This window comes from Protomyctophum parallelum, assembly GCF_964188405.1.
Source record: "Protomyctophum parallelum genome assembly, chromosome: 23".
Lineage (NCBI taxonomy): Eukaryota > Metazoa > Chordata > Actinopteri > Myctophiformes > Myctophidae > Protomyctophum > Protomyctophum parallelum.
In genome coordinates, this window is record NC_139715.1 from 12,883,312 (window position 1) to 12,910,891 (window position 27,580).

General features: G+C 45.3%; 1 protein-coding gene across 2 annotated transcripts in view; it reads right to left on the reverse strand.

The window, feature by feature from the left end:
* The window catches only part of LOC310854423 (metalloreductase STEAP3-like), a 30,545-nt gene extending 4,053 nt beyond the window's left edge, over positions 1 to 26,492 (reverse strand). For both annotated transcript variants that reach the window (XM_083759062.1, XM_083759063.1), the window contains exons 1-7: positions 26,424 to 26,492; positions 23,522 to 23,839; positions 21,844 to 22,110; positions 20,185 to 20,445; positions 19,313 to 19,579; positions 18,454 to 18,618; positions 3,529 to 3,877 (exon numbers count right to left, since the gene is read on the reverse strand). In XM_083759062.1, coding sequence (XP_083615188.1) covers positions 3,578 to 3,877; positions 18,454 to 18,618; positions 19,313 to 19,579; positions 20,185 to 20,445; positions 21,844 to 22,110; positions 23,522 to 23,746 — 1,485 coding nt within the window. In that variant the 5' untranslated portion in view covers positions 23,747 to 23,839; positions 26,424 to 26,492 and the 3' untranslated portion in view covers positions 3,529 to 3,577. The remainder of the gene's footprint in view (positions 1 to 3,528; positions 3,878 to 18,453; positions 18,619 to 19,312; positions 19,580 to 20,184; positions 20,446 to 21,843; positions 22,111 to 23,521; positions 23,840 to 26,423) is intronic.
* Positions 26,493 to 27,580: the final 1,088 nt, after the last annotated feature.

The following is a 27,580-nucleotide window of genomic DNA, read 5'->3' on the forward strand; positions in this document are numbered from 1 at the left end:
CCTTACCAGACCATTAATCCAAAACGTGTAGGGCCGATCCTGGTTTACACTAATTCAAACCTAGGATCGGCCCAGAAAATCCAAGTCGCCATTTGAACTGAGCCTTTACGTCCCGTCTTTTGTCAGTCGCTTCCATGTTTATCAAGGAAGTTGAAAAGCTTTAGCGCCTCCCCGGCGCCTCCCCTGGTCGAAAATTTCCAACTGACTTCAGTTCACTCGACATGCACGCGCACACGCACACTTCCTTGATAAACATGGAAGCGACTGACAAAAGACGGGACGTAAAGGCTCAGTTCAAATGGCGACTTGGATTTTCCGGGCCGATGCTAGGTTTGAATTAGTGTAAACCAGGATCGGCCCTACACGTTTTGGATTAATGGTCTGGTAAGGATAAGAGACTATGTTTTCGGAAACTTGCGCCGTTTCTGAAACGCGGTGGGAGGGGCCCAGTGTGTGACCTCATCTCGGAGCTACAGAATGAGCGTAGGGAGAGGGCACATATGGGGCTATTGTGTTCCGTGTGTCTGAATAAACAACTGACTACTAAGGGGCTGCCATACTGTGTGTCATAGGCTCAATATGTCAGTTTGTCACCAACCTTCAATAGATCCCGTGATCTTTTGTGACCAGATGTAATTTCCTGCGGTCTAGTAGGACTATAGTAAGCCTTGCCGAGCCATGGGGCCTGTAAGAAATCTCCTGTTTCTGTAGCGTGAGGCAGCTTGATGTACAAGTACACCCCCTGGACATGATGCTAGTATGCCGCAGGGACTTACCCTTGATGCTGAGTGCCAAGCAGGGAGGCACTGGGTCCCATTTTTACTACACTGTAGTTATTTACTGTAGTCACTACAGTAAATAATAAAGAAATTGCTGTAGAATAAATATTTAGCCACTTCGAATCCCTCCTGTCAAAAATAGCTAAAATCGTTAAAACGAAAGCAAATGAAAAAGGTTTAACACTAATCTTTCTCCAATAATAGCGTAAAACATGAACCTTGGTTGGAAAAAAATTAACAAAAGTTGTCCTTTTAGACATCAACAATGCTTAGCTAGCCTGGAGAGGTGCGGGTGGGAAATGCCGTCTCCCTGGTGGCATCTTATTTTATTTTGGGACTTTATTATGTGTCTGGTGTCGAAGCCTCTGGGAAACATTTTCATGGTCGGTGACCATGAAATCAGAGCAGGCTCACTACAGGCAGAGACGTGGTGGTTGTACTGTATTGAAAGTGTCGATGGCGAAGGACTAGTTACAAATACCCTTTTCTTAAAACAAAACATGTTTCAACCCTAACCGCACGCGAAAGCCACGGGTAATTTTTTAACCCACAGCACAGGTTAGTTTTAACCCGCTGGGGTGCATGTCGTGGCAGACTAATGACTAGTGTAGGACTACTGGTATGTCTTTATTTTTATTATTTTTATCCCACGATTTTGTAACCCATTTTTCACCCCTGTGTCAATGATCTAATGTGATCCTGTGCTCTACACACCCTCCGCCAACCTGGGGAGAGCAACGGACTTGAACTTCCTTCATGCATTGAGTGTCCAAGTTACTCCTTTACACCTGACAGGGGGGAGTTTCCCTGGTTGGACGTAGCGTGTGGAAGGAACACGTTACTTCAACCAGTTCCTTCCCCCTCCATCAGGTGCCCCGGCTGGCCAGGGGGAGGCAGTTTAGAGACCAGGATTACTGCATGTTTTTTGTGAGGGTACCTACCCTAGGTTAGGGGTAGGTATTGGTATGTCTAACAAACGTATAACGTTTAATTCTACTGCTCAGTAAGAGAACATAATATCTATTCTACCACCCCTCATTACTGATGCTGTTAAAAACGTTTGGAAGAAGCTTGACGACACCAGACTGACGATGAAACTCGACGGACCATATCCAGGCCACCGTTCTCACAGAGATCACAACACCAAAAGCCGAAATGCATCAGCATAGAACAAAAGAGCTGTTCCGACAGATAACGAAGCACTTTGCGATTTAAGGTAGACTTAAGGCCACGTGTGACTCTGCCACGAGCCACTGTAATATTTGGGTTAAAGAGCAGGATGTATTTAGTATGAAGACCGGAGGAGCCCTCTATAAACAACTGCAACAAAAGGCAGGGCGTCTATGAACACTAACAACAATGTACAAAAACATAAAGAACTAAAGGAAAATTATTGATAAGCTCAGTTATTTAAAAGAAAAGGGATTCACAATAACAGAGTCAATGTCAGTGATCTACTGTACAAAATGACTATGCGTCGCTCGCAGCCTGCAACTAAATCGAGCCTATATTATTGTAGTCTGACTTCCTTAAAGGAGAATTTCAAACTAGAAGGCTTTCTTACCTTTATTTATAGTCGTTACATCCCTATAAGAGGTCCAGGTGTTATTTTGCGCAAAAGTGCATTATTGGCTATTTTCCCTACCATAAGCCCTCAATGGGACGTTGGGTTTTTGTGCTAATTCGCTTATTTCCATCGAAATAAGTAGTGAAGTGTGCCGCTTGGGATGCTACTTAGATTTTGAAGAGAGGATATACAGTATACCCAAAAAAAGCGATGGAATTAAGCGAATTAGCACTAAAACCGCCCAATTGAGGGCATATGGTAGGGGACATAGCCAACAATGCGCTTTTGCACAAATGAACACCTGGACCTCTTTGGTGGGGCCGTAACAACTACAAATAAAGGTAAGAAAGGCTTCTAGTCCAAAAAAGGCAGGAGTGTCGCAAATAACGCCAGTCTTCTTCTAGTTCTAGAGGGAACCATTAGAGAAGCAGTGCGACAACGTAAAGAAATAAGAACCAACAAGTATTTTCCCGCCTGACAACAGTAGAGCTGCTATTGTGGCTATTTAACCCATTAAAACGGGGGAAAGCATAATGTGTCATTTTAGCGTTGGCTGTTCGAAAATAGCAGATCTACAAACGTATTTTTTGAGGGGCACTATAGCCACCTCCTATGTCCAGCTTTGAGGGTTTGTGTAAACACAATCCCCGACCCACCGTTTGGGAAACGGCGTCTGTTCCGTCTAGTACCACAGCATGGTAGGGCTTTAAGCCTGTTACACCGGTGGAACCGGCTACGAAAGGAAACAGAATAAAAGCCCTCCGGGCAATCCATTATAAACAGAGGCTGAGATTATTTTTCAATCTAGACCTTTTTGGGGGTCCTTGGTGCCAACAAGGACCCGTAAACTGACTTTATTTGGCCCTCGGTGGAGGGCTTTCGTCCTTAGCAAAAATTTGTGTTCAAAGTTTTGCATTGTGGGCTTGTACATCAGCTATTTTTGAACAGCCAACAAATGGATAAAGTGGCTAAAATGATTGTCATGCTACATTAACTACTCCCCCCCCCCCCCCCCAAAAGACCCCTAGCCCTAACCCTGACCCACTTTTAGAAGCACCGTTCTAGTGTGTGTGTGTGTGTGTGTGTGTGTGTGTGTGTGTGTGTGCGCGTGCGTGTGTGTTTACGCGCTTCCATTATTTCTGCCTTCCCAAACAAGCACAACACACACAGTACTGTACATACACTGTCTGTCACAGTTCCAGGGCGCACTCCCTCCCTCCCTCTCTCTCTCTCAGACGTCCGTCATGTCCTCCAGCGATTGGCCGTTGCAGCCGTCGCCGCCGGGCATGGTGAAGCGGATGTGTCGGCCGCTCTCCTCCTCCCAGCCGCGGCGGATGCGCGCGAGGCGCAGGGCGGCGCAGGGCAGTGCCAGCGCGGCGCGCCCCAGCAGGACGGCGCACGGCAGCGCCAGCACCGTCATGAAGGTGGGCGGCAGGTAGAAGTGGTAATGGGCGCCGTCGAACGCCCTGTCCCAGCCGAACAGCAGCGTGTGCAGGGTGCTCAGGACCAGCGCCGCGTAGCCCAGAGAGGACTGCAGAACCAAGGATGATAACAGTACGTTAGGCCAGTGGGTTCCTAGGGCATTCACTTCTAATGTAAGGATGATAACATTACGTTAGACCAGTGGGTTCCAAGGGCATTCACTTCTAGTCCTTTTTACTAGTTAACTAGTTGCCTAGTTTACTAGTCGACTAGTAATCAACTAGTTATCAACTAGTCAACCAACAAGATCGACTAGTGGATTCACTAGTCGACTAGTTGAATAGTCGACTAGTTGAATAGTCGACTAGTTGAATAGTCGACTAGTTGCTTAATGCCCTAGTGGTTCCCAAACTTTTTTCATGTCAAGGACCCCCAAAAATGATACTCATTAATCCGCAGACCCCCCTATTTGAAAATATATGCCAAGGAGTGGACCCCCATAAGAGAAGACGTTTACAATTTACAATTTAGGCATTTAGCAGACGCTCTTAATCCAGAGCGATTTACAATAAGCAAGAACAAAAAGAATCATGGGAATACATCACATATATAAAAAGCATGTATCATGAAACATGCGTAAGCTAAGAACGTAACAGTGGAATATCTATATAATGAAACTATACATATGGCTCTAGCAGTGATTTTCAACCATTTCCATCGCAAGGGCCCCCCCTTTTTCCTGAATTAGGCTACGGTCCCCTATTTAATGGCATTTCTATCTCTTAATTTAACTCTGAGAGTGTACAAATGGAACCAAATGGACCCGTCCATTTGGGTCCATTTGTACACTGAGTTACAGAGGGTTGATTTGCTTCCTAATAGGGATGCACGATTAAATCGGTAGCATAATCAGAATTGGTCATATCGGCTATAAAAATGCCATATCGGTATCGGAATGGTCTCAAAATAAGCATGTAGTCATGTATAGGGGTGGGTCCCGAATCTCGGGACCAAGTATGTACCGAACCGAACGTGCCAGGGTACCGGGTAACCATTACAATAATTAAATTTCGGTTCTCTCTATCGGTTCCCACAGACACGCAGTCACACGATATTTATTTATTTTCTTCCCTTAATAGATGCGCAGGGAACAGAGCTGATCTACAAGCCTACATTGCGTTGCATTAGCGAGGAGTTGTGGGCTTGTGGCTTGCAGAGGCGGAGCCATCTCTCTGCATGGAGTTAGTTGTCGAGGAGTCTAGAGACAGCGACACGCGCTGCGCCTGGCACTGAGGCAACATCATTATTAAAGTTTCTTAAACGTAATTTTCAAGTGAAGTTTATGGGAGGAAACTTTTAAGAGGGGACAGGAATCTTGCGCCTTGTCTGAGTCTTCACTGCATACGTGCGCAGCACGCTGGCTGCGCAGCATTGAATCAACATGAGACAAGGAGAGAAAGCGTTGGTGCACTCACTTCGAGTGCGCACCCGTGTGTGTGTGTGACTGTGTGTGTGTGACTGTGAGTGTGTGTGTGTGTGTGTGATCACGGCGTAGGGTCCAGATACCCAGTCTAACTTCGAGAGGTGGCGAAAAAACAACAAAAGATAGCCTACTTTGGGCAGCCCGTGTGCATGCACATTTCTGTTAGCAGCAAACCACAGCATGCAAGCCGCCTTTGTTTTCAATGATCCCCCATTGATGCGCTGCCCCCTCCCCTTCATTAGCGATGCTAATTTACACAGTCAATCGTGTGTGTGTTGCTCTCAGATCTCAGACATGCTTTTATTTGTTATTGGTAATAAGAGAAGTAGCCTACAACACTATTGCCCTGGGTAAATACAGAAACGATATTATATATCTATATTATATATTTAAAAGAATCACTATATTATCCACAAATGGCTCAATAAAGGAGAAGATGTTATACTATTCATTATACATGTCTTTAGTATACAGTATACACTCTGCTCTGACATGCCATGCAGACTGTGCACCACATGAGACTACATGAGACTATCTTTTTATTTTTTTCTAGATTTCTGACTTTGTGTTGCAGTGATGTTTATGTTGTGTAGTCTCTCAGGCATGTTTGTTGTCATTGTCAGTAGTAGTAAGAGGTAACTGTAGTATCCACAAATGGATCAACTGTTAAAGGAAAGGATGTTGGTCTATACTCTATTCATCTGTCTTAAATCAAAGTCTTAAAAATAAAAGCTTTGTGAAAAACAATTGACCTTAAGTTTATACCATTTATTTTTTTACTATATTATCCACAAATGGCTCAACTGAATGAGGAGGAAGAGGATGTTACACTATTTATTCATTACATAAACATTTGACCTCTTTTATATCATTTTGGAACCGAAATAGGGAACCGTTAAGAACCGGAATCGATAAGCAGAACCGGAATCGGTACCGGACTCGAAAAAATCCTAACGATACCCATCCCTAGTCATGTAGCTTGATTAGAATGATAACAATTCAATTCCATTAGATGTTAAGACAGTCTGCAGCTCAAAGTGAGTTATAATGATAAAAACTGCACGGCCCTCTTGCAAATATCCTCACGGCTTCACAGCCTTCGTGTGTGTGTGTGTGTTTGAGTCATACACTACTTACAGCAAGAGGCGGTCTAATTATAATTTCCATGCTTGAGCAGTGTGGTGGCCATTAGGCTATATATACCAGCACACCCCCCCCCACCCCCCCAACCCCCTGGTGTCAACCTCAGCCGGCAGCGTCGAGGTGCTCAGAATTATGATGACTCTCCGCCCAATAATAATGAAGAGCTCAGTGCTCACGGCGGCAACTCTTAATTAGCGTACTGTCTTACTTAGACACCGTTTTTTAACACGTTCAATCCGGGAAAGCATCTGTGACAAATCTTTATGGATTTTAGCTATACATATAGTGATATATAAATGTGATATGTATATGTTCTCAAAATGGGGTCCCGGGTGGGGGGTTCAGGGGGTCCCCAGCTAAAGTAGTTACATATGGCTATCGTTAAAATGTGTGCACATCTTTCAATACACTATATCAAATGGTAAATGGTGCATTTGTATAGCGCCTTTATCCAAGGCGCTTTACAGAGATTGTGCATTACATTCACACACACACACATTCACACACCGATGCCGGAGGAAACCATGCAAGGGCCAAGGCACCAACCTGCACATCGGGAGCAATTAGGCGTTCAGTGTCTTGCTCAAGGACACTTCGACACTAAGTCTGGGGGAGCCCTTTTTTTTGCCTTTATTTTATATGTTTTTATAGAGACAGACAGTAGGCTGACAGGAAATGGGGGAGAGAGATGGGGGAGTGACATGCAGTAAAGGCCGTCGGGATCGGGAGTCGAAATGGGTTAACTCGTTCAGTATGCAGCAGTAATGCACGTTACTGTAAGCCCGGTGTCGAGGTCCACGAGTTCCCCCATTCCTGCTGTGCATTTATGGTGCGAGATAATAACTACGCCGACACTCATTGACAGGCTGCGTGCATTTGAGTTCAACGTATCATTCTTAATTGGTCCTACACAGTGAGTTCAACGTATCATTCTTAATTGGTCCTACACAGTGAGTTCAACGTATCATTCTTAATTGGTCCTACACAGTGGTTCGTGAGAGCATGCACAATGCACATCATCCACACCATAACATGGTAAGTGCTGGAGAGAGAAAAAATAAACGTGTGAAGTGGTGCAAGTCTGTGTGGGGGTCCACGGGGGGGGGACGCACCCAGGGTGCCGGCCCGATTCCGGCGAGCCGCCCCACGTCCGAAACGGTTGAGAAATGACAGAGTTACCGTGTGGGGGTCCCTCTACCTACTGTAACTAGGGTTGGGATTCGGAACCGGGTCCATTTCAGACCCGGTTCCGACATTGCGGATCCGGAGCCGGTTCCATCGTTTTTTTATTAACGGTTCCCCAAACGGATCTCATCAGTTGTCATTTAGCTCCGCTGTGTCTGTGCCTGCATGCAAGCAGAGCCTGGGGTGACGTCACCCCACCTACATGAGTGAGTGGGGTCGGGGAGGATACGCCCACTGTTCTGTGCATTCAGCGACCGCTGTGGAGCGAGTGGGACAGTATAAGTATGTCGCCAAAGTGTGGTTAACAGAGAGGGAAATGACTGAGGCTGAGCAGTGAGCATGCAAAGTGCAATAAATGCGAGAGTTGCTAGCAAAGGTTGTTGCAACTTGTACCACGTGAACATAGAGGAAACATCTCAAAATCAATATGCCTACACATCGCGTTTGAGAGCCATGCGGAAAGCCGTGCCTGCTCTCCCCGCAGCTTCACCACAGCCAGCGGGGGACGATCTGATGCAAGGCTGGTTTACTTTCCCCAGGCTAGTAACGTAATGGAAAATAAAAACTACTAACGTGCTTTTAATTTGGCTCTAAATTAATTGCGTGGCTGTTGAGAGCCCAGCGTTTAGGTGCATATACCGCCATAGATTGATTACTTTATAAACAATTTGCAGAAAAAAAGCACAGGAACGTAGCCTACAGTTCAATACAAGGTCTGCTATAATCCAAGAAAGCACTATGGCTTGTTTCCATTAGGGTAAGGGGTCCTTCATATTAAATTAATTTGAACATTAAAGACAACATTTGTCACTACAACAATATCAATATTGTGTACTGTATATTTAATATACAGTACAAATTGCAACAATGATATTGTGCATTTTCAATAATTTAATTAATTAATTTGTGTTTATTATGTACTTGGTTAGGTTAGTTATAATATAAGCATAATCTATGTCAGAAAAACGGGGAAAAAAATAATATTAGGATCCGTTAAGGGAACCGTTAGGAACCGGAACCGTTAAGAGGGATCCGGGAAGGATCCGGAACCGTTAAAATCCTAACGAATCCCAACCCTAACTGTAACCTCCACTGTACTGTAGTGTACTGTACTGGCACACCCGAAATCACCATAATATATATACAGTTAATATGTGCGTGTGTTTGTGTGTGTTAAACACACAATTATTAATTCACTAATAAATTATTAATAATGAATGTGTCAAATCGAAAAAAGGGCTCCGTTAAGACCTCCATATTCATATGGTCAATGCCTCTGTGAAAAGTGGGAGTGATTGGTGCAGGCAATGAGGAGATAAGTGTTCTGACAGACAGAAAGACAGACATTGTTAGAATTATAGTATGATAAAGTAGCAGCTTTAACCAGCTCTTTTTGAAACCAACTCCCAGAGTGGGAAACTTTGGAGACGTGACTTTGTCGTCTCCGTGTAGAGAACGCCGCCCATTTGCTGAAACGGTGACGCCATGGTCCCCTCGCCCCCTCCAAACTAACCTCACGTCACCAGGCTTTCCACCTCCAGTATCACAGCTATTTTATATTTGCACATAAGGTCTATAAATCTGTTCTCCGAAAATAGCAGAGCTGCAACCATGCAGGTATAAATTATGGTGGTTACCAATCTGGAAAGACAATAAAAAAAACGATGATCTTCTACCTTATTGTTACTAATGGTGTTGTGTACAATAGATTATTATGTCGGCTATAAAGATAGACAGCACGCAACCACCACTGTCTGTCTGTCTGTCCGTCCCTCTCTCCTGCCCTGCACAGTGCACAGTACGCATGGACCTCGTCAAAGTGCTTTGTCTTCTTGGGTTGAAACTAATCATTCTGAAGGTGCTATCCATGCTTCAATTTGCTCTTCTTTGCAAGCAAGCAGACAAAATGTCACAGCAAAGCCTTTGTCTAACTACTAAACGGCCTGTTTTCACTGTTTCTAATTCCTCTTTTTTATACTTTTGTATAGCCTATGTGCAATTTCTCTTGTTAACTAGCTGCAAGATTTATAGGCAAAATGTTTAGCGCTGTGCAGGCAGCAGGTGGAATCAATCTATTAACGAGCAATTATCTGACATTCAGCTGTGTTGTGCACCGGTGAATATATTCACTCCAAAGTCAAACTCATAAATTCACAATGCATCACGCTGCCTTGTGAGCTTTAAGATCTGCAAACCATGAATATCATGCTTATGTAATATGTACAGTATACTTTGTAGCCTACTTCTGGCAGAAGAGGGTAGTTATGAGAATATTAGTATAGGCCTATATGTAAGTAATTAAAATTGTAATGATTTGTAATGAAAAGAAAGAAAAACATCAACTACAGTTGATTATGCCCAGTAGCCTACTGAATGATTATGCCACAATGCCACATACTGTATGCATTTTACAGACCATGCATATAATATAGCCTACACTACACGCAGCTGTCTCTGGGTGTCGTCTGGACTACATGCAGGATTAACATAAATGCAAGGTGGACGCTGGAAGCTTTAATGCCGTTTTCAAACTTCTCCGTTCTCGTGTGGAAGGCCTCTTAGCCCGTAGCACTTGCAGTAGTACTTGCCCTAGCCTCGACCTCCTACAGGCATATGCATAGGCTCAACTTATGTAACTTAAATAGCACTTTGTATAGACATAGCACTCTATAGTGTATAGTTTTCATTAGATATATATTCCACTGCTAGGTTCTTAAGCTTACCTAGGATTCATGATGACTAGTTTTGATGTATTACCATGTTTTTTGTTCTTGCTTACTGTAAATCACTCTGGATTATGTAAGAAATTAGAGTGCTTTTTCCACCACTGGTCTATTGGAGCACCACAGTCCATTTAAAGATGTGAGATGCAGGGTGTCCGCGCACTCCCCAGCCAAAATCACATTGAGCTCTCCTTGACATGACGAGGTTTGAGCATTGCTCTGTACTGGCCGTGTGATTCCCACGTTGGTGGAAGCTACTGTAAGCTTCCAGTAGCAAGAAGATCGTTACCTTAACAATACCCGCGGCAAATAACCACTGTTTACTCGCCTGCTTCAGTACTTCTGAACTGACTGGATTGGATTGAGCTCTGTGTACTTCATTATTATGTACGGTGTGTATATGTGTACACACTGCCGTTCTCATGCAATGTGTTATTTATTTTGTCGTCGGTGTAATGTTATGCTTACATGCTGCTGTGCATTGGAAACATCAGGTAGCAAATTAGCAATTATGCCCCGACGTCGTTGCTGTCGGGGCGGAAAACTCTTATCTCCTTTTTTTTCCCCGGAAACCGACTGCTTACATCAGGGGTTCTCAATGTTTTTGCCTGGGGGGGGGGGGAACCCCCGGAAATGCTTTGGTCTTGCAACCCTTTTTGGCAGCAATCTTTGATTTTAGTTTTAGTCATAGTCTCTTGAATAGTTTATTTAGTTTTAGTCACATATCAGTCACCTGGAATGTCTTAGTGTTAGTCTAGTTTTAGTCGACTAAATATCGTAGGATTTTAGTTGACTACATCTACAGTCGATTTAGTCGACTAAAATGTATTTTGCCGTCGTAATAGATCGGCTATTTGTGGCTATAAGTGTAAAATGACTCATACTGGATCTCTTGTCCACTAGTCCCTTCTTAACATTTTAGTCTAGTTTTTATTCGTTGACAAAATTGTCAGTATATTTAGTCTTAGTCGTCGTAGCTTAGTTTTCATTTCGTTTCCATTTAGCTTTCATCAGTGGAAAAAGGTAGTCGACGAACATTTTCCGCCATAGTTTTAGTCGACGAAAACAACACTGACCGGTCGGGCAGCCTACTGTACCTGAAAGCAAACTGCCATTTTTTACAAATTGCAACATTTAACTCCGATTTCATTTTATATGGTTATAATTAGAGATGTCCCGATGCTGTATCGGTATTGGGAAAAGTATATCGGATCGGCCATTATTCGTCATATCGGGTCATATCGGTATCGGTGAATATGCCAGTCTAACCACCAATCCGACACAGGGGTAAGGGGTTGACACTATGGCAGGTAAATAAAATGCTGGGACATGTGGAGTTTGCTTTGGAGTTGCCCAAACGGCAAGTGCACATTTGAGTGAGGAGTCTGCGATAAACACAACACGAGATATATAGCTAGATAACTATAAACACAACACGAGATATATAGCTAGATAACTATGAACACAACATGAGATATATAGCTAGATAGCTATAAACACAACATGAGATATATAGCTAGATAGGAATAAACACAACACGAGATCACAACGCTGGCATTAGTATTCAGTATCGGTATCAGGCAGCTAACACAGAAATTGAGGTATTGGGATAATAAAGTGTATCCCTATAACAAAATACACAGAAATGGATGCACCTGGGACGTATCCTCAGTGATGTATCCCAAGGTCATCTGGGTTTCGGGTCTCGCAACATCATACCCCTCACTCAGGTGACCCAGCCGGGAGTGATCAAGTCCCGACTTACGTCCCAGTAGCTACCCTCGATAAGTCCCATTAGGGAAAAACCAGGGCCACACAATCCATTCCTCCTGAACTACTCTGCCGGGACTGGGAGGTACCATTCTGGCACATGGAAGGACTAGGCTCTGTGGGTTGACACCTGTCCGGGCCCCTCCTACGTCTCACCAGGTCCACTCCTGCTCTCACCAGGTCAGGCCCTGTGCGTTGCACCAGACTCCCAGCACCAGGCACTTTATTCAGGAATGGTGGATTCTCAAGCCGCAACGGTTCCGCAGGCCCCACCCTAGTTATAATGTGGTTATATTCATGTAGAAAACAGAAAAATAAGTGATTATTTTAACTAAAGTTAGCAAAATAAACTAGAATAAAAAACAGTAGTAGTAGTAGTCCCATGGATGCAGAGGTCGTTGTTTTATTGCGTCACTTAACTATAAACTGCGTTTTGGGATGCAACATGCACCCTATTTTAATCTCTGGTGGCGAAAGGCCCTTTCTGTGTGGAGTTTGCATGTTTTCCCCGTGCCCCCCAAGGGTAGTATAGGTCACCCTCACAAAGAACATGCAGTAATCCTGGTCTCTAAACTGCCTCCCCCCCCTGGCCAGCCGGGGCGCCTGATGGAGGGGAAAGGCACTGGTTGTGGTTGGAATAACGTGTTCCTTCCACGCACTACTTTTCGTCTAAACTGGAGCGTTGCAGAGTTGTCTGCTTCGGCAGTCTTTGTTTCTCTCAGTACAGGACACATAGGCCCTCATTTATCAACCGTGCGTACGCCAAAATATGGGCGCACGCCGAAATTACCGACATTTTCGGCATTTAACATTTCCGGCAAAGCTTGAAATTGAACTTGACAACGTTCAAAACTCACGTCTGGTCGGCAGCTGGCGTAGCTTTGTCCTTTTCTGTCGTAGAACAGCGGAGCAGCATTGTTTGACCAGCTGAGAGGCTGTCACAGGCATCTAAACATATATGTATTCACTCCTAAAAGGTATGTATAATGTATATGGGCTACATGTAAAAAATAAATAAATAAAAATGTTAAGGAATACATGTGTCATATGAAATTAGTAGGAGATAAAATCGCGCAATTAAAAACAATGTTGCAAGAGATGCTTAAGCCATTTAAACAGTGTTTTGCATGAGCGCATACATGCGAGGATTTGGGCTGTCTGTGCTGAAATATTTCCATGACGGGACGTTGGAGAGTATAGTGCAGCAGTGCTGCAGCTCAGCTGCGGAGAGTCCCAACGTGGTATAGCCTACTGTAGCCTAATCTACAGCAGGCCGATGTCTTTCTGGAGTTACGGTATATGTGCAATATAATAAACCCGACGCGTCGCTCGAATGCCAAATGTACCGTGCCAGGCTGCCAGCGCAAGTGGGAACTGCATCGGAGATATAGGTATATTACCCAGCCAGCCCACCACCAGCCACATGAGGCTATATACGGTTTTGGCTGCACATTCATATAATGACAGTTGACAGCCCGGCCACTGCAGTGACTAACGACTGCGAGGCAATCTAAATAGACTGTTGAACGTGCATGGTCACTTGGTCAGTTGGTCACGGACGGACCACTGTGATAGAGAGACACAGACAGACAGGACAGGAGGAGCACCTGCAAAACAGCAGCGTGTGTGTGCCTATTTGTTATTTAATTATGGTTCACAGGTTCAGGTTTTCGTTCACTAATATATATATATTATATCTTGTTGTATATTCAATTAAAAATACTTGAATAATTTAATATACAACTAACAACACACAGTGAAAGTTGCTTGCAAATAGCGATATGTGCGTGCGGGTGTTGAGGCGGGCAGCAAGGGAGGAGAGGAGAAACAGACAGCTTTATTTAATGTGTCATGTAGGTGCGTGCGTGCATGACAGCAAGGCAAGCGAGGTGAGAGGGAAACAGACAGGGTAGGCCTACAACTTTATTTAATTCATGCAGGTGTTCGTTCTTTATTTGTTTAACAACACACCAGTTAGTTGGGCTTGCAAGTTGCGTGTGCGTGCTGTGCATGTGTATGAGAGAGGGGGGTGAGGCACGGGAGAAACCTATTTTTTCATGTAACCATGGTTTCAGGAAACATATTGCCGTTGTTCATGTCGCAAAAACGAGGGCGAGGCTAGATTTAATAGGGCGTGCCAGATAGATTTCAGCCGTGACATTTATTAACGTCAGAACGAAATTAGCTGTTTGCGATCACTTTATAAATGCCGTGGCGACGTGGGTGTACTACGAAACCTGCACTCGAATCTGTGGCAGAATTTACACTTGATTGATAAATGAGGGACATAGTGTTGTTTTTGGCAGCAAATTTAGATTTTAGTTTTAGTCATAGTCTCTTGAATAGTTTTCATTTAGATTTTAGTCACATTTAGTCACCTGGAATGTTTTAGTGTTAGTCGACTAAATGTCATAAGATTTTAGTCGACTAAATCTACAGTTGATTTAGTCGACTAAAATGTATTTTGTCGGGCCTTCCGTGTCACAGTGCGAAGTGTTGTGAGCTTATAGATCGGCTATTTTTACTGGATCTCTGGTCCACTAGTGACTAGTCCCTTTCTAACATTTTAGTCTAGTTTTTATCTGTTGGCGAAATTGTCTATACATTATAGTCTTAGTTTTAGTCATCATAGCTTAGTTTTAATTTAGTTTCCATTTAGTTTTCGTCAGTGAAAAAAAGGTAGGAAGGACCCCACTCTCAGAACCAATGATCTAATTCTCATGAACACTGGGACACAAATTAATAGCCAGAGAAAAGGATCATGTACTAGTGTGTGTGTGTGTGTGTGTGTGTGTGTGTGTGTGTGTGTGTGTGTGTGTGTGTGTGTGTGTGTGTGTGTGTGTGTGTGTGTGGACTTTACTTGTGTCTTATCCTTCATAATTGGTGCCAAGGTACACACAGCCTCAGGTTCCCTCAACAAACCTGGAAACCCAATGCCATTAGTGTGGCACATCTTTGACTTAAGACCCAGTTCCGGGTGCCTGACGGCTGACACACGGTGTGTGATTATTTATCTATCATTGTGTTGGGATTATTCATTCATCTCCGTCCATTATGATTAGAGTTCACGCTTACTCCCGTCTCATTACGATATCGCACTTGTAAATCAATCCTGAATGATAACAAAGGGTGCATTTCCGTTCCACAGCCGAACCGTGTGAACAACAAGTGCATGGCGTGTTGATTCCACTCTGCAGGGCACAGACAACCTCCCGCTGCTGGCTGAGGCTCAGATGGGGAAGCGTGGAAGCGCAGAGGACAAAGACGGAGACATTTTTTTAACCAACTAAGACTCATCTGTGTCGCCGTCATCATCATCATTTCATACTTTAGCCGTTGGAAAAATAGCAGATATGATCTGCTGTTTTAGAAAAATCGCTTTATATCTTTATATCTTTGCTTCTGGCGGGTCCCTGGCTGGAACAACACATTTTCAGATGGGGGTCGGTGGCCAACAACATATCATTTTGGGGGCCCTTGAAAGAATTTCAAGGACCCCCAGAATTATCTCTATTGGGCCACGGACCCCCATCTCAAAATATGTAGTTCCAGGGACCCCCCAGAAGCCAATATTTTAGTTAAAAATGTTCGCTCTGAACCTACAAGCCACTGAGTGGCGCGCTATGAGCTTGTAGATCTGCTATTTTTCAATAGCTAAATTATAACATAAGGTTTAAAACACCAAAAGGGATTCCCGTTCAGAATGGGTTAATGGCTTGATTCTACGAATGCCTTCTAAATCAGCATACAGTTCTCAAACGTTTCCGTGCCAACTAATGACCTCCAAATGGCTGTGGACCCCCAGAAGAGTAGATTTGTGTTCGCAGATGTACAAGCTTGCAGCACCGCACGGAGTGACACACTGTGAGCTTGTACATCTGCTATTTTTGAGAGCCACTGTTCTAAACCAGAGTTCTCGAGAATCCTGAGAGTTTTCTGAAAAAACATTAGGTTGCTAAAAAAATAAAAAATAACACAGATCCTTTCCTGGTTTCAACGCGTTAAGAACGACTTAAAACGTGTCCTTGGGCAACATCAAGTCATCCACGAGAATGACTTAACCCATTTCGACTGAGACCGATTCTACAAATGTCTTCTAAATGTTGACAGTTTTCTGGAAAACCCTGTTTCTATGTCAGTGGTGCACAAAGGTTTTTATATCAAGGACCCCCAGAATTATATGTAATTTGCCGAAAATATGTAGTTCCAGGTGACCCAACCAGAAGCAAAGATTTTAGTTAAAAACGTTCGCTGCGAAAGAATATATTCAAAGATTTGCACCACATTTTCACGATTTTTCAAAAATAGCAGACCTACAAGCTCGTAGGGTCCACAAACCTATGAGCTTGTAGATCTGCTATTTTTCAATAGCTAAAGTATAACAATGCTTAAAACACCAAAAGCGGTTCCCGCCCAACATGGGTTAAGTAGTCTGGTTTATTCCTACACCAAAAGGGGTTTCCGCTCAGAACGCTTTTTCTCTGTGTTCACAGAGCCCCTTTTCAGTCGGTCGCTCTAGGAAAAACAAAAAAAAGACCACACAAACACGCCGCTTATCGCATACACACTCTCCCGGGGACTCTGTTCTTTAGCATGGAACGGATGACGATAGATCAATCGCACTAGAACACACACAGTACACCAGAGGAAAAAGAAGAGAAATCCTTCACACATAACACACAATGACAAATGCATACGCACACACTGCACTCAAGCTATTCATAGTAGACAGACACTAATATGCTTAAATATAGCGCGCGCGCACACACACACATCCCTCAGGCTGTGTGGGTGGCGGTCCTACACACTCTGACTGGGACAGAACGCCCCTTTTATCATGCTGCCAGGTGGCACGTGACAAATCTGTGCAAGGCCAGATTAGCCCAGCAGAAAAGATGAAAGCACCCCCGACGACGCAGACAGATGACAAATCCCTGGGAAATGGAAAAGTTGTCGCTTGTAATTCCACCCCACAGACGGGGATGTGGAGGGGAGGGGAGAGGATGTGAGAGGGCAGGAGAGGAGAGTGAAGTAGAGGGCAGGAGAGGAGACGAGAGGAGAGAATGTGAGAAGGAAGGATGTGAGAAGGCAGGAGAGGAGAGTGAAGTAGAGGGCAGGAGAGGAGAGGAGAGGAGAGGAGAGGAGAGGAGAGGAGAGGAGAGGAGAGGAGAGGAGAGGAGAGGAGAGGAGAGGAGAGGAGAGGAGAGGAGAGGAGAGGAGAGGAGAGGAGAGGAGAGGAGAGGAGAGGAGAGGAGAGGAGAGGAGAGGAGAGGAGAGGAGAGGAGAGGAGAGAAGAGAAGAGAAGAGAAGAGAAGAGAAGAGAAGAGAATAGAAGAGAAGAGAAGAGAAGAGAAGAGAAGAGAGCGGGGGAGGAGAGAAGAGGAGAGTGCAGGAGAGGAGATAAATTGTGCAGTGAAGATGGTGATAGTGATATATGAGGTTGTGTCCATCAGGTGCAACACTGTGCTGCGTGTCTGTGTTTCACTGCGAGTGACACACACTCACCTACACAGAACACATCCTCCAAGCTGCTGGCAGCGGGAACTCATGGGAGCAGATTGAAAGCATATCCACTCGTCATCCATCCATTCATCCATCCATATACCGTTACCATCTTGTACAATCAAAGCTGCTATAAGCAATAATATGTCAAAATTGTAATGACCTTTTTTTTCTTTGGTATTCAGACAGTCAGCAATGGGTAGAACGCTCCCAAAAAGATGTGTCTGACTGTGACAGATCTAGGGGCCGCAATCTGCATTCAAAGATTGTCCTAGATGCCTGTCCACTTCCTGATTGGACCGGGTTTATTTTTTTCGACCAATGACAAAGCTTCTAGGAACATTTAAATGCAGATTGCGGCCCCTAGATGTGTCACAGAGACTACATTTTTTTGGGAGCGTTCTACCCACTGCTGGCTGTCTGAATACAAAACAACAAACCCATTTTGGGCGGGAACCCCTTTTGGTGTTTTAAACATTATGTTATAATTTAGCTATTGAAAAATAGCAGTTCTATAAGCTCATAGCGCGCTACGAGCTTGTAGGTCTGCTATTTTTGAAAAATCGTGAAAATGTGTCGCAAAATTGGAATATATATATTTTTCAGAACAAACGTTTTTAACTCAAATCTTCTGGAGGGTTCCTACTTCCTGGAACAACATATATTCAGTTGGGGGTCGGCGACCAAATACATATAATTTCTGGGGTCCTTGACATGAGAAAGGTTGAGAACCACTGACATAGAAACATGGGTTTTTCTGAAAACTGTCATGATTTAGAAGACATTTGTAGAATCGAACTAGTCTAAATGGGTTAATGAATCCTCAACTGAAACGGTGCAATGGCGCGGTATAGCCAGGTGTGTGCGGTAGAGCCCTACCTGTATGAAGCTGAACTCCCTCCAGTTGAGGCTGTTGGACACGGTGGGCAGCGAGGACACGGCCAGCAGCGACAGCACCCCCAGGGCCATGACGCCCACCGACACGTACAGCTCCATCCTCCACACCTGCTCCTCGTCCCAGGACACAGCCGGCCCCGCTTTCGCCTGCAGCAACACACACACACACACACACACACACACACACACACACACGCCGCCGCCGTCGTCAATGGCGGCCATGTCAGAGCAGTGTGCGTCCTCAAACACTGGGGTCGGGACCCGCTTGTGGGTCGCGGACACATTTCTTTTTTTATATATATATAATTTTTATCCCACGATTTTGTAACCTATTTTTCACCCCTGTGTCAATTATCTAATGTGATCCTGGGCTCTACACACCCTCTGCCAACCTGGGGAGAGCAACGGACTTGAACTCATGCATGAGTGTCCAAGTTGCTCCTTTACATCTGACAGGGGGGAGTTTCCCTGGTTGAACGTAGCGCGTGGAAGGAACACGTTATTCCAACCAGTTCCTTTCCCCTCCATCAGGCGCCCCGGCTGGCCAGGGGGAGGCAGTTTAAGAGACCAGGATTACTGCATGTTTTTTGTGAGGGTACCTACCTTCGGCGAAAGCCAACAATAAAAAAAGTAACTTATGACCGAAAATAGCCTCACAACAGCTCACAACACGTCGCGCTGAGCTTGTAGATCGGCTATTTTCGGTACGCAGCATGCTTTCACGGAAAACACGCTGTGGCTTCTACGTAATCCAAATGACTGAAATCAGTTGGTGGCGAGACTGAGAACTTCTCTCCACCACCTATCTCTCTCTCTCTCTCTCTCTCTCTCTGTCTCTCACCTGCTTGTAGGCGTCGTTGAGCAGGCCGTAGCGGTGCGAGCGCGTCATGGGTATGGCCAGGCTGTAGACGGCGTGCAGCGCGGCGCACGCGAAGCTGCACAGGCCCAGCTGCTTGCGGCGCAGCAGCCAGCGGTCCAGCCAGGCGGGGAAGCAGCTGTACTTGGTGCCCCGGCGCAGCTGCAGGCCGGCCGCCAGCAGGCCGGGCAGGTAGACCAGCGCCAGCAGCACCAGCGCCACGCTGGGAAGGGTCACGTTCACCGTGTCCACCTGGTCGGGGGAGGCATTTTAACCCATTCTGACCTGAGATCAGATTCATACGAGGTTTCCACTGGACACACACTGGTCTGATTAACCCATTCTGACCTGAGATCAGATTCCAAAAATGTCAGTCGTTCTTCGATTTTTCAAAAATAGCAGACCTACAAGCTCGTATCGCGCCACTCGGTGGCGCGATATGAGCTTGTAGATCTGCTATTTTTAAATAGCTAAAGCATAACATGATGCTAACACCAAAATGGGTTCCCGTTCAGAATGGGTTAACCCATTTAGGCCCGACATCGTCATTTTTTAAATGTCTTCTAAATCATGACAGTTTTCTGAAAAACCTCATGTTTCTATATCAGTGGTGCTCAATATTTCATGTCAAGACCCCCATCTGAAAATATGTTGTTCCAGGGAACCCCCCCCAGAAGCAAAGATTTGAGTTAAAAACATTCGCTCCGAAAGAATATATATTCAAAGATTTGCGCCACATTTTTCAAAAAATAGCAGATCTACAAGCTCGTAGCTTGTAGCACGAGCTTGTAGACCACGCTTTTTTTTAGGAAAGGAATTCATTCACTCCTCCGTTAATACTCCCCACGTCGACTCACCGGCATCTTGTGGAAGTGGCGCTCGCCCTTCGTGACGAAGGGATGCAGGACGCCGTGCGCGAAGTTGTACAGGTAGAAGAAGGCGAAGAGGGCGAGCGTGGTGAGGACGGGCACGCGCCACGACGGGAACAGGTGCAGCGGCTGGTTCTCCACCTCCAGGGAGACGGAGAGGAGCCCGGCGTCCACCGGCAGGAAGCCCGCGCTGCGGCAGATCTGCGCCACCGCCTCCTTGGACTGCCGGCTGTCGCCGCACAGCAGCACCTGGGGGGGGGGGGGGGGGGGGAGCCCCGTGAGCGCATGGTTTACAATTTTACAATGGTACATTTATATAGCGCCTAAATGTGCATCAATTCACCCATTCACACACGCATTCACACGCCGATGACAGCGGAAACCATGCAAGGCACCGACCAGCACATCAGGAGCAATTAGGGGTTCAGTGTCTTGCTCAAGGACACTTCGACACTAACTCTGGGGGAAACTGGCAACCTTGCGGTTACCATCCAGCCACTCGACCCCTGATCCACCGCCGCGACAATAAGGGCCAGTTTATATTGTGTTTAGGATCCAAGATGGCCGCACCAATCGAAGTTTGTAGCTACAAACTACAAAGCTACAAATTTAAGCTGAGTTGGGTTCAACTTCCAGCTACAAAGCTACAACTGTGGCTGCAATGACACACGTCACTACAGACGCACGCTTCATGAACTAAACGCACTAAACTAAACGTGTGAGCAACAGATTTTACAAAGCGACAAATGATGCTGTCATCTTTGTATCTTTTGCATCTGCCCGTGTGAACGCAGCATAGGTCTTTTCTGTTGCTCCTTCCATTTGCTGTGGAAATATGGGATCGACTGTAGAATATAAGGCGATTTAAAGCTGGACGCTTAATGTGCCGCTGTGCCTCCAAGATGAACAGGGCAGATACAAGACTAAATGAACAAGACAGATACAAGACAAACGATTTTAGACAAGCGGAGACTCTCTGTCTCTCTCTCTGTTCTGCTGCTGTTGCAACGAACAGATAACTGGGCAAGGTACCAAAGAATATCACTTACTCATGCGCACGCACGCACACAGTACACACACAAACGCACACACAGTCACATCCTCCCACTCCTGCTATCCGATCCCATTTATCTCACACTGGATAACCCTGTTGCTGCTGGTCATGTGAGAATGTGTATTGTATGTAGTCTTTCACAGGTGGCAGTGGCTTGTAAAACAACAAACAAGCTGGTTTAAAAACAGCTCAGACTTCCACCACTGCAACACCAACAGAACACACACACACACACACACAAACACACACACACACACACAGCCCTTGCAAAGCAGCACATATTGTATACATTTCATGTTTCAATCCTTCTGAATCTTCAGACAATTTAAAATGATGAAGATCAGAGCATGATCAAAAACTTCAGTACTTCAATACATGTGACAAAACAAAAATCTTTGAATGTCTATATTTTTAAAGCAAACAATTTTAACTCAAATCTTTGCTTCTGGGGGTCCCTATTTGGAACAAAAAATACTGAGATGGAGGTCGGCAGCCAAATACATGTTTTTTTTTCTAACGAAACGAAAATAGTTTAATAATCAGAAGACACTTGAGCGTGGAAGGACAACTAAACAGCGCTCCTCCCCACCTACCTGTCTGCTGCCGTCCATGGCGCCCATCTGCAGCGTCCAGGCCGACACGGTGTTGAAGGCCTTGACCACGGAGCTCTCGGGGAACATGTCGGCCAGCAGCTCCGCGTTGGACGGCCCGGCCAGGTTGAGCCGGACGCTGTTGCTCACGTCCACCAGGACCTTGCCGGCCAGCGGCGCCTTGAGGCCCGCCAGCGTGGAGTAGTGCTCCGGGAACAGAGCCACGAACACCAGCCGGGCCTGGCTGGCAGCCTCCATCTGAGTGGTCACCTGGTGGTTAGAGGTAGGCAGTGTGGAGGGAAAACAGGTTTGGGGAAACGAGTGCAGTACTTTGATCCGACGGAGCATTGGTCCCAACGACAACCTACCTCAAACCCTCACCCTAACCCTAACCTCCCCCGGGGCAGACACCTAAACCTAACCGCAACCCTCCCCCGACCCCCAGCGCACCTCGGAGCATAAACAAGGTCTAAATCAGTGGTAGACTGGGACTCACCTATGCTTTTTATGGCATAGGCAGCTCCCGGTAGGATCCGCCGGGAGAAACTATAGGCAGAGCTGCTGGAAATGAGACTAATTAATTAGAGCGACAGAGAGAGAGAGAGAGAGGAGTGTGTGTGGCTACATGTGTGCCTGTCTGCATCAATTTAACAAAGGTGCAGATGATCAGAAATCAGCAGAAAGTGAGCGACGTTTGCGCCGAATTGAAGTGGACTCGGCCCCAGACTTTTTTTCTCCCTGGAAATAAAAACGTCTGAGTTTCCGAGGCTAGTGGTCCGGGGACGGTCCTTGAGGGTATTCCAGGTGGTCCCCCAGCTAAATGATGGGGAGTTGGTAACCAAATGGACCCTATCTTTAACTCTTGAGAGAGCGTAAAATGAAACCATTTTCCACTTTACAGTTAAAATTATTGTTCTACAGATTTAGAGAGAAGAAGCATTTTTATTTTGATTAATGTTTGCCATAGTTTGCCATACTTTATAGAGAAATTCAAATAATTTTAAGATTTTTTTTTAAATAAAATGTAATCTAAATTTAAAAGAAATTTCATAAATCTCACAAATGTCACTTCTAAACGGATGTGAAGCGGTCAAGCGGAAGTGAAATATAGCATGATATAGCAATCCTCACATATTTTATTGCGAGTACATCCTTTTGGTCCAACTTCAATTGTACCAAAATGTACTCTCGATAAAATGCTTTGTGAAGACAGCGTGCTCTCCATTTTGTCCCCCGTCTCATGCATTGACTGCCTGCTTCTACGCATCTGTCCCAGTAGGGGTGAAAAAACAGTTTTTTTGCCCTGAAACAGAAGTTGAGCCCAAGATGGTTTCAATGCTTTCTTACCACAGGGGTTTTCCATAATGCAATACCCGAGTTTTGTTTTGTTTTATGACATACATTACGCCCATTAACATTGCAACAACTGTGAATTTTGAAGCCGTTACGTTTATCTTCTTGGCAAGCACTTCATAGTGCAGTCGCTGCAGGCTCGTGTACTGTACCACGAGCCTGTTATCAGTGAATGCTAATCATATAGTACGTGCACAACACTTAACAATCAGAAGTGCACAGGTCAGCCGCTGATGATCAGTTCCCAACACATAATAGCAAAAGAAGAGTGTGTGAGAGAGAGAACGTATGGGTGGGTGGGTGTGTGCGTGCCACCCGTGCGTCTCACCTCAGCTTCTTCAGGGAACAGGGCGACGGAGCGCTTAGGGTTTCGACTCCCCACCACCAGCTGGTAGCCGGAGGCCACCAGCCTCCTGGCCAGCGAGCGGGAGAAGTCCCCCGTGCCCAGGATGCCGACCAGCGGGGCGCCGGGGTCCGACATGGAGGAGGCCTCCAGGTGCCTGGAGCCTCCTCCGCCTCCACGAATCAAGGGCTTCTTGTCCTGGAGAGGCATCGCGTCACAACAGAACGCGCGTCCCGAAGCCCCGGCGAGGGACGACACTTAGTCGCGCTCTGCCCGTCGCTTTATTTGGATCCGTTGTCGGGCCTGGCGTCCAAGTGACACCACAATGTGACACAGGATGAAAACATGACGTTAGTGACATGACAAGAGAACTGACATGAACTGAAAATATTGACTTTTAGTTAATATTAACTAGAACTATATGCTCAACCTTGGAGGACCCTCATGCAAACAAGTCTTCTCTGGTTTTATGCTCGTAGCAGTTTTTGTATTGACCTGTACCTGTTTTTTTAACTGTATCCATTCTGTGAATTCAATTTTCAATCAATCAATGTATATCGTTGATGTCGGGCAATGTAATGCCCTTTTTCATCATACTACAGCTTCACACAAAAGTATTAAAAAATTGCAGATCCGAGAGGTCGGAAAAACTGTGATACAATTTGAGATTGTAGATCTGCTATGTTTGTCATTTTTGAATTTGAGAAAAGTAAAAGGTTTACATAGGCTTAATCCATGTCCAGAGATTAAAATAGGGTGCATTTTGCATCCCAAAACGCCAAAACGTTTATAGTTAAGGGATGCAATAAAACAACGACCTCTGCATCCATGGGATGCACTAATGTACTACTGTACTGTTTTTGAGTGGTGCAACCACTCCCTTACGGAGCTATGTGTGTGGGTGGGTGGCTGGGTACTGGGTAGATGGGTAGCTGGGTAGCTGGCTGGCTGGGTATGAGCATGAAAACAAAATGGTTGTTTTTCCAACACATGTGTGCAACCTCAACGCACACACAAACACACACAGTGACAGTACAGTAGAGGGTACAGTAGAGAGACTGCCGCACGGTAACTGTCATTTCTTAACCATTTCGGAAGTGGGGCGGCCCCCTGGGCGCGTCCCGCTGGGGGTCTGGAACTCCCCCCCGCACACACACACACACACACCCCTGGGGACCCCCACATGGTAAGTCTGTCATTAGAAAAAATAGAAGATCTACAAGCTCATGGCGCTGCACCGAGTGCCACGCTATGAGCTTGTAGATCGTGAAAATGTGGCACAAATCTTTGAATATTATATTCTTTCAGAGCGAACGTTTTGAACTCAAATCTTTGCTTCTGGGGGGGTCCCTGGAACAACACATTTTCAGATGGGGGTCGGCGGCCAATTACAGATATTTTTGGGGGTCCTTGACATGGAATCTTTTGAGAACGACATAGAAACATAGATTCTTCTGAAAACTGTTTTTCTATTTAGAAGGCATTTATAGAATCGTCCTCGGGTCTAAATGGGTTAAAACCCAGCAGTAGTTCTGTGGAGACAGAGACACATCCAGATCCTGTTGTTGTTCCAGCACCCACTGCGTTGTTAGAAACATTAGGCCAACTGTTCCATCTCAATGTCGGGCCCAGAAACCACGATGAGTTCCACCTAATGGACCCTTTATAATATGTTTATATTGTAAATGGGGGCCATATGGGTCTGAATAATATGTTTATATTGTAAATGGGGGCCAAACACTGTAGCCTACATTCATTTGATTTCATTTCATTGTCTTTTTTTGTGATGCTTTTAATTTTATTGTTGAATTGAATGCCCAGGACAAGTGTTTGACTGTACTCTGTACTGTTTACATTTCTGCCTAATAATAAAGTATTCAATCAATCAATCAATCAATAAATCAATCAATAATTTGTGAGCTTGTAAGATCTGCTATTTTCAATAGCCAAAATGTATAGGGCTGAAGCTAGTACTGTAGTACTGTTTTGTAATAATAATCAAAATCTACATAGTAACTAAAGTTTTCAAATAATTGTAGCGGAGTTAAATAAGTACAGTATTTGCGGAAGTAGTGGAAGTAATAAGAAGAAATACTCCAGTAAAATAATACTTAGTTATTATCAGTGGTTCCCAAGTGAAGTAAAGTGTACTGATCTATCAGTGGTTCCCAAAGTGGACACTCTCAAGAGTTAAATTAACATTGATTTAAATTTTACAATATAAATTACAGGGTCCCAGTCCCAGAGATAGAAATGCCATTATATGGGGGTCCGTAGACTAATTTATGTCAAACTGGGGGGGTCCTTGAAATTAAACTGGTCAGAATCACTGCTAGAGCGTAAAAATCCTCTCTTATGGGGGTCCCCTCCCTGGCATATCTCTTAAAATGGGGGTCCGCGGGCTAAGTAGTGTCAATTTGGGGGTCCTTGACATGAAAAAGTTTGGGAACCAGTGCTGTGTTGTGTAGATTACATTACAGACAGTTGAGAAAGAGTGTCCTAGACCTAGATCCTGGTTATAGATGTATGTCTCGTTGTTAGAGACACAGCCTGTGTTGTTAGATAGATGACACCACTGACTGCGCTGGAAGATAGTCGTCATTTCATTTCCCAGCACTCACTCTCACACACTCACACACACACACACACACACACACACACACACACACTAGAAGAAACCACCTTGTGCCCTTGGCTGCCTGCTGAACTCCCCCGCAAACCTTTATCACTCGATCTACTTCAGACAGTTTCCCAACAACCCCACAGCCAGCACAAGGGAGAAGCAAACAGCCATGATCCGTCGCTAATATCAGACTGATCCGGCGATGTGATAGATTCGATTATTTAGTACTTTGTTCGCTCGTGTAGTAGTTGTAGTTGTGCTTACCTCTCCACTTCAACAACTCTTCCCTTCCTCACTTCCCTGTGATCGCTCCGTCCTCCATGTGACGCACACAGTCAGACACACACACACACACACACACACACACACACACACACACACACACACACACACATGCGTCGTTAGGCCCTGCCCTCGGGCTCCACCCCCTCTGTGTGAAGGCGATAACCGAGGGGGGAAAAAGGGCCATTCCGCTCAAAATGGCACTCACGAGAGAGTGAAAGACAAAGTCACTCTAGTTCTAGGTTCTAGCACAATTTCAAGGTGCTTTTACTTTAGTAGGCTACTTGGATATTTCCATTCCTTGATACTTCCGTTCAACTTCAAGCCATTATAAGGACCGACCACAATGGAAACAAACCATAGGCTTTCTTGGGTTTAAATCCTCTTTAAGCAGACTGTCTGTAGGTCTACTGTACCTGAACTCAGTGAACTGTACATTACTGTGTTGTTTTTTGCAAACTGTTAATAAAGTAATCAATCAATCAATCAATCAATACCAATATAAAATATCAGCAGTAAGACGCCCTGGGGGCGAGGCGAGGTCGCGTGCACACATCCGCCATGGGTGACGGCAGACTGCAGGGCGAGCACTGGCGCTTTGGCATGGGGGGTCAGATCAACATATGGAATGAATTCTGTACTGGCCACACAGCGTGTCTTGAGTGTACAGGGTTTGATGAGGTCAGATCAACATATGGACAGGTCAGCTGAGCTCCATATATGGAGATCTATGGGTGGCAGCGTGGGAAGTGTCTTGAGTGTACAGGGTTTGATGAGGGCCCAGGTAGGGCCTGTTGAGAACTCTAGTTTTCGCCGGCTGCCGGGCACAGCTGCACTATTAACTTTGGGGCAGGCCCATCTAGAGTTTGAATGGACAGGTATCAGTCAAAAGGGAGACATCGAACAGGAAGGACGGGCGGGGAATGATCAACATATGGAATGTCAGAACAGGTTAGCTCCATATATGGAGATCTAGGTGATGATTCAGTCTTCTCCAATCTCCATGTATGGCTATCCAGGGGTGGATGAGGTCAGTGTCGTGATCTTCATATATGGAGATGTGCCGGACTGACGGCCATATAAGGTGGCGTGACGTGTCACGAGGCGTAAGATAGCACCCCTTTTCAGCACTGAAATGA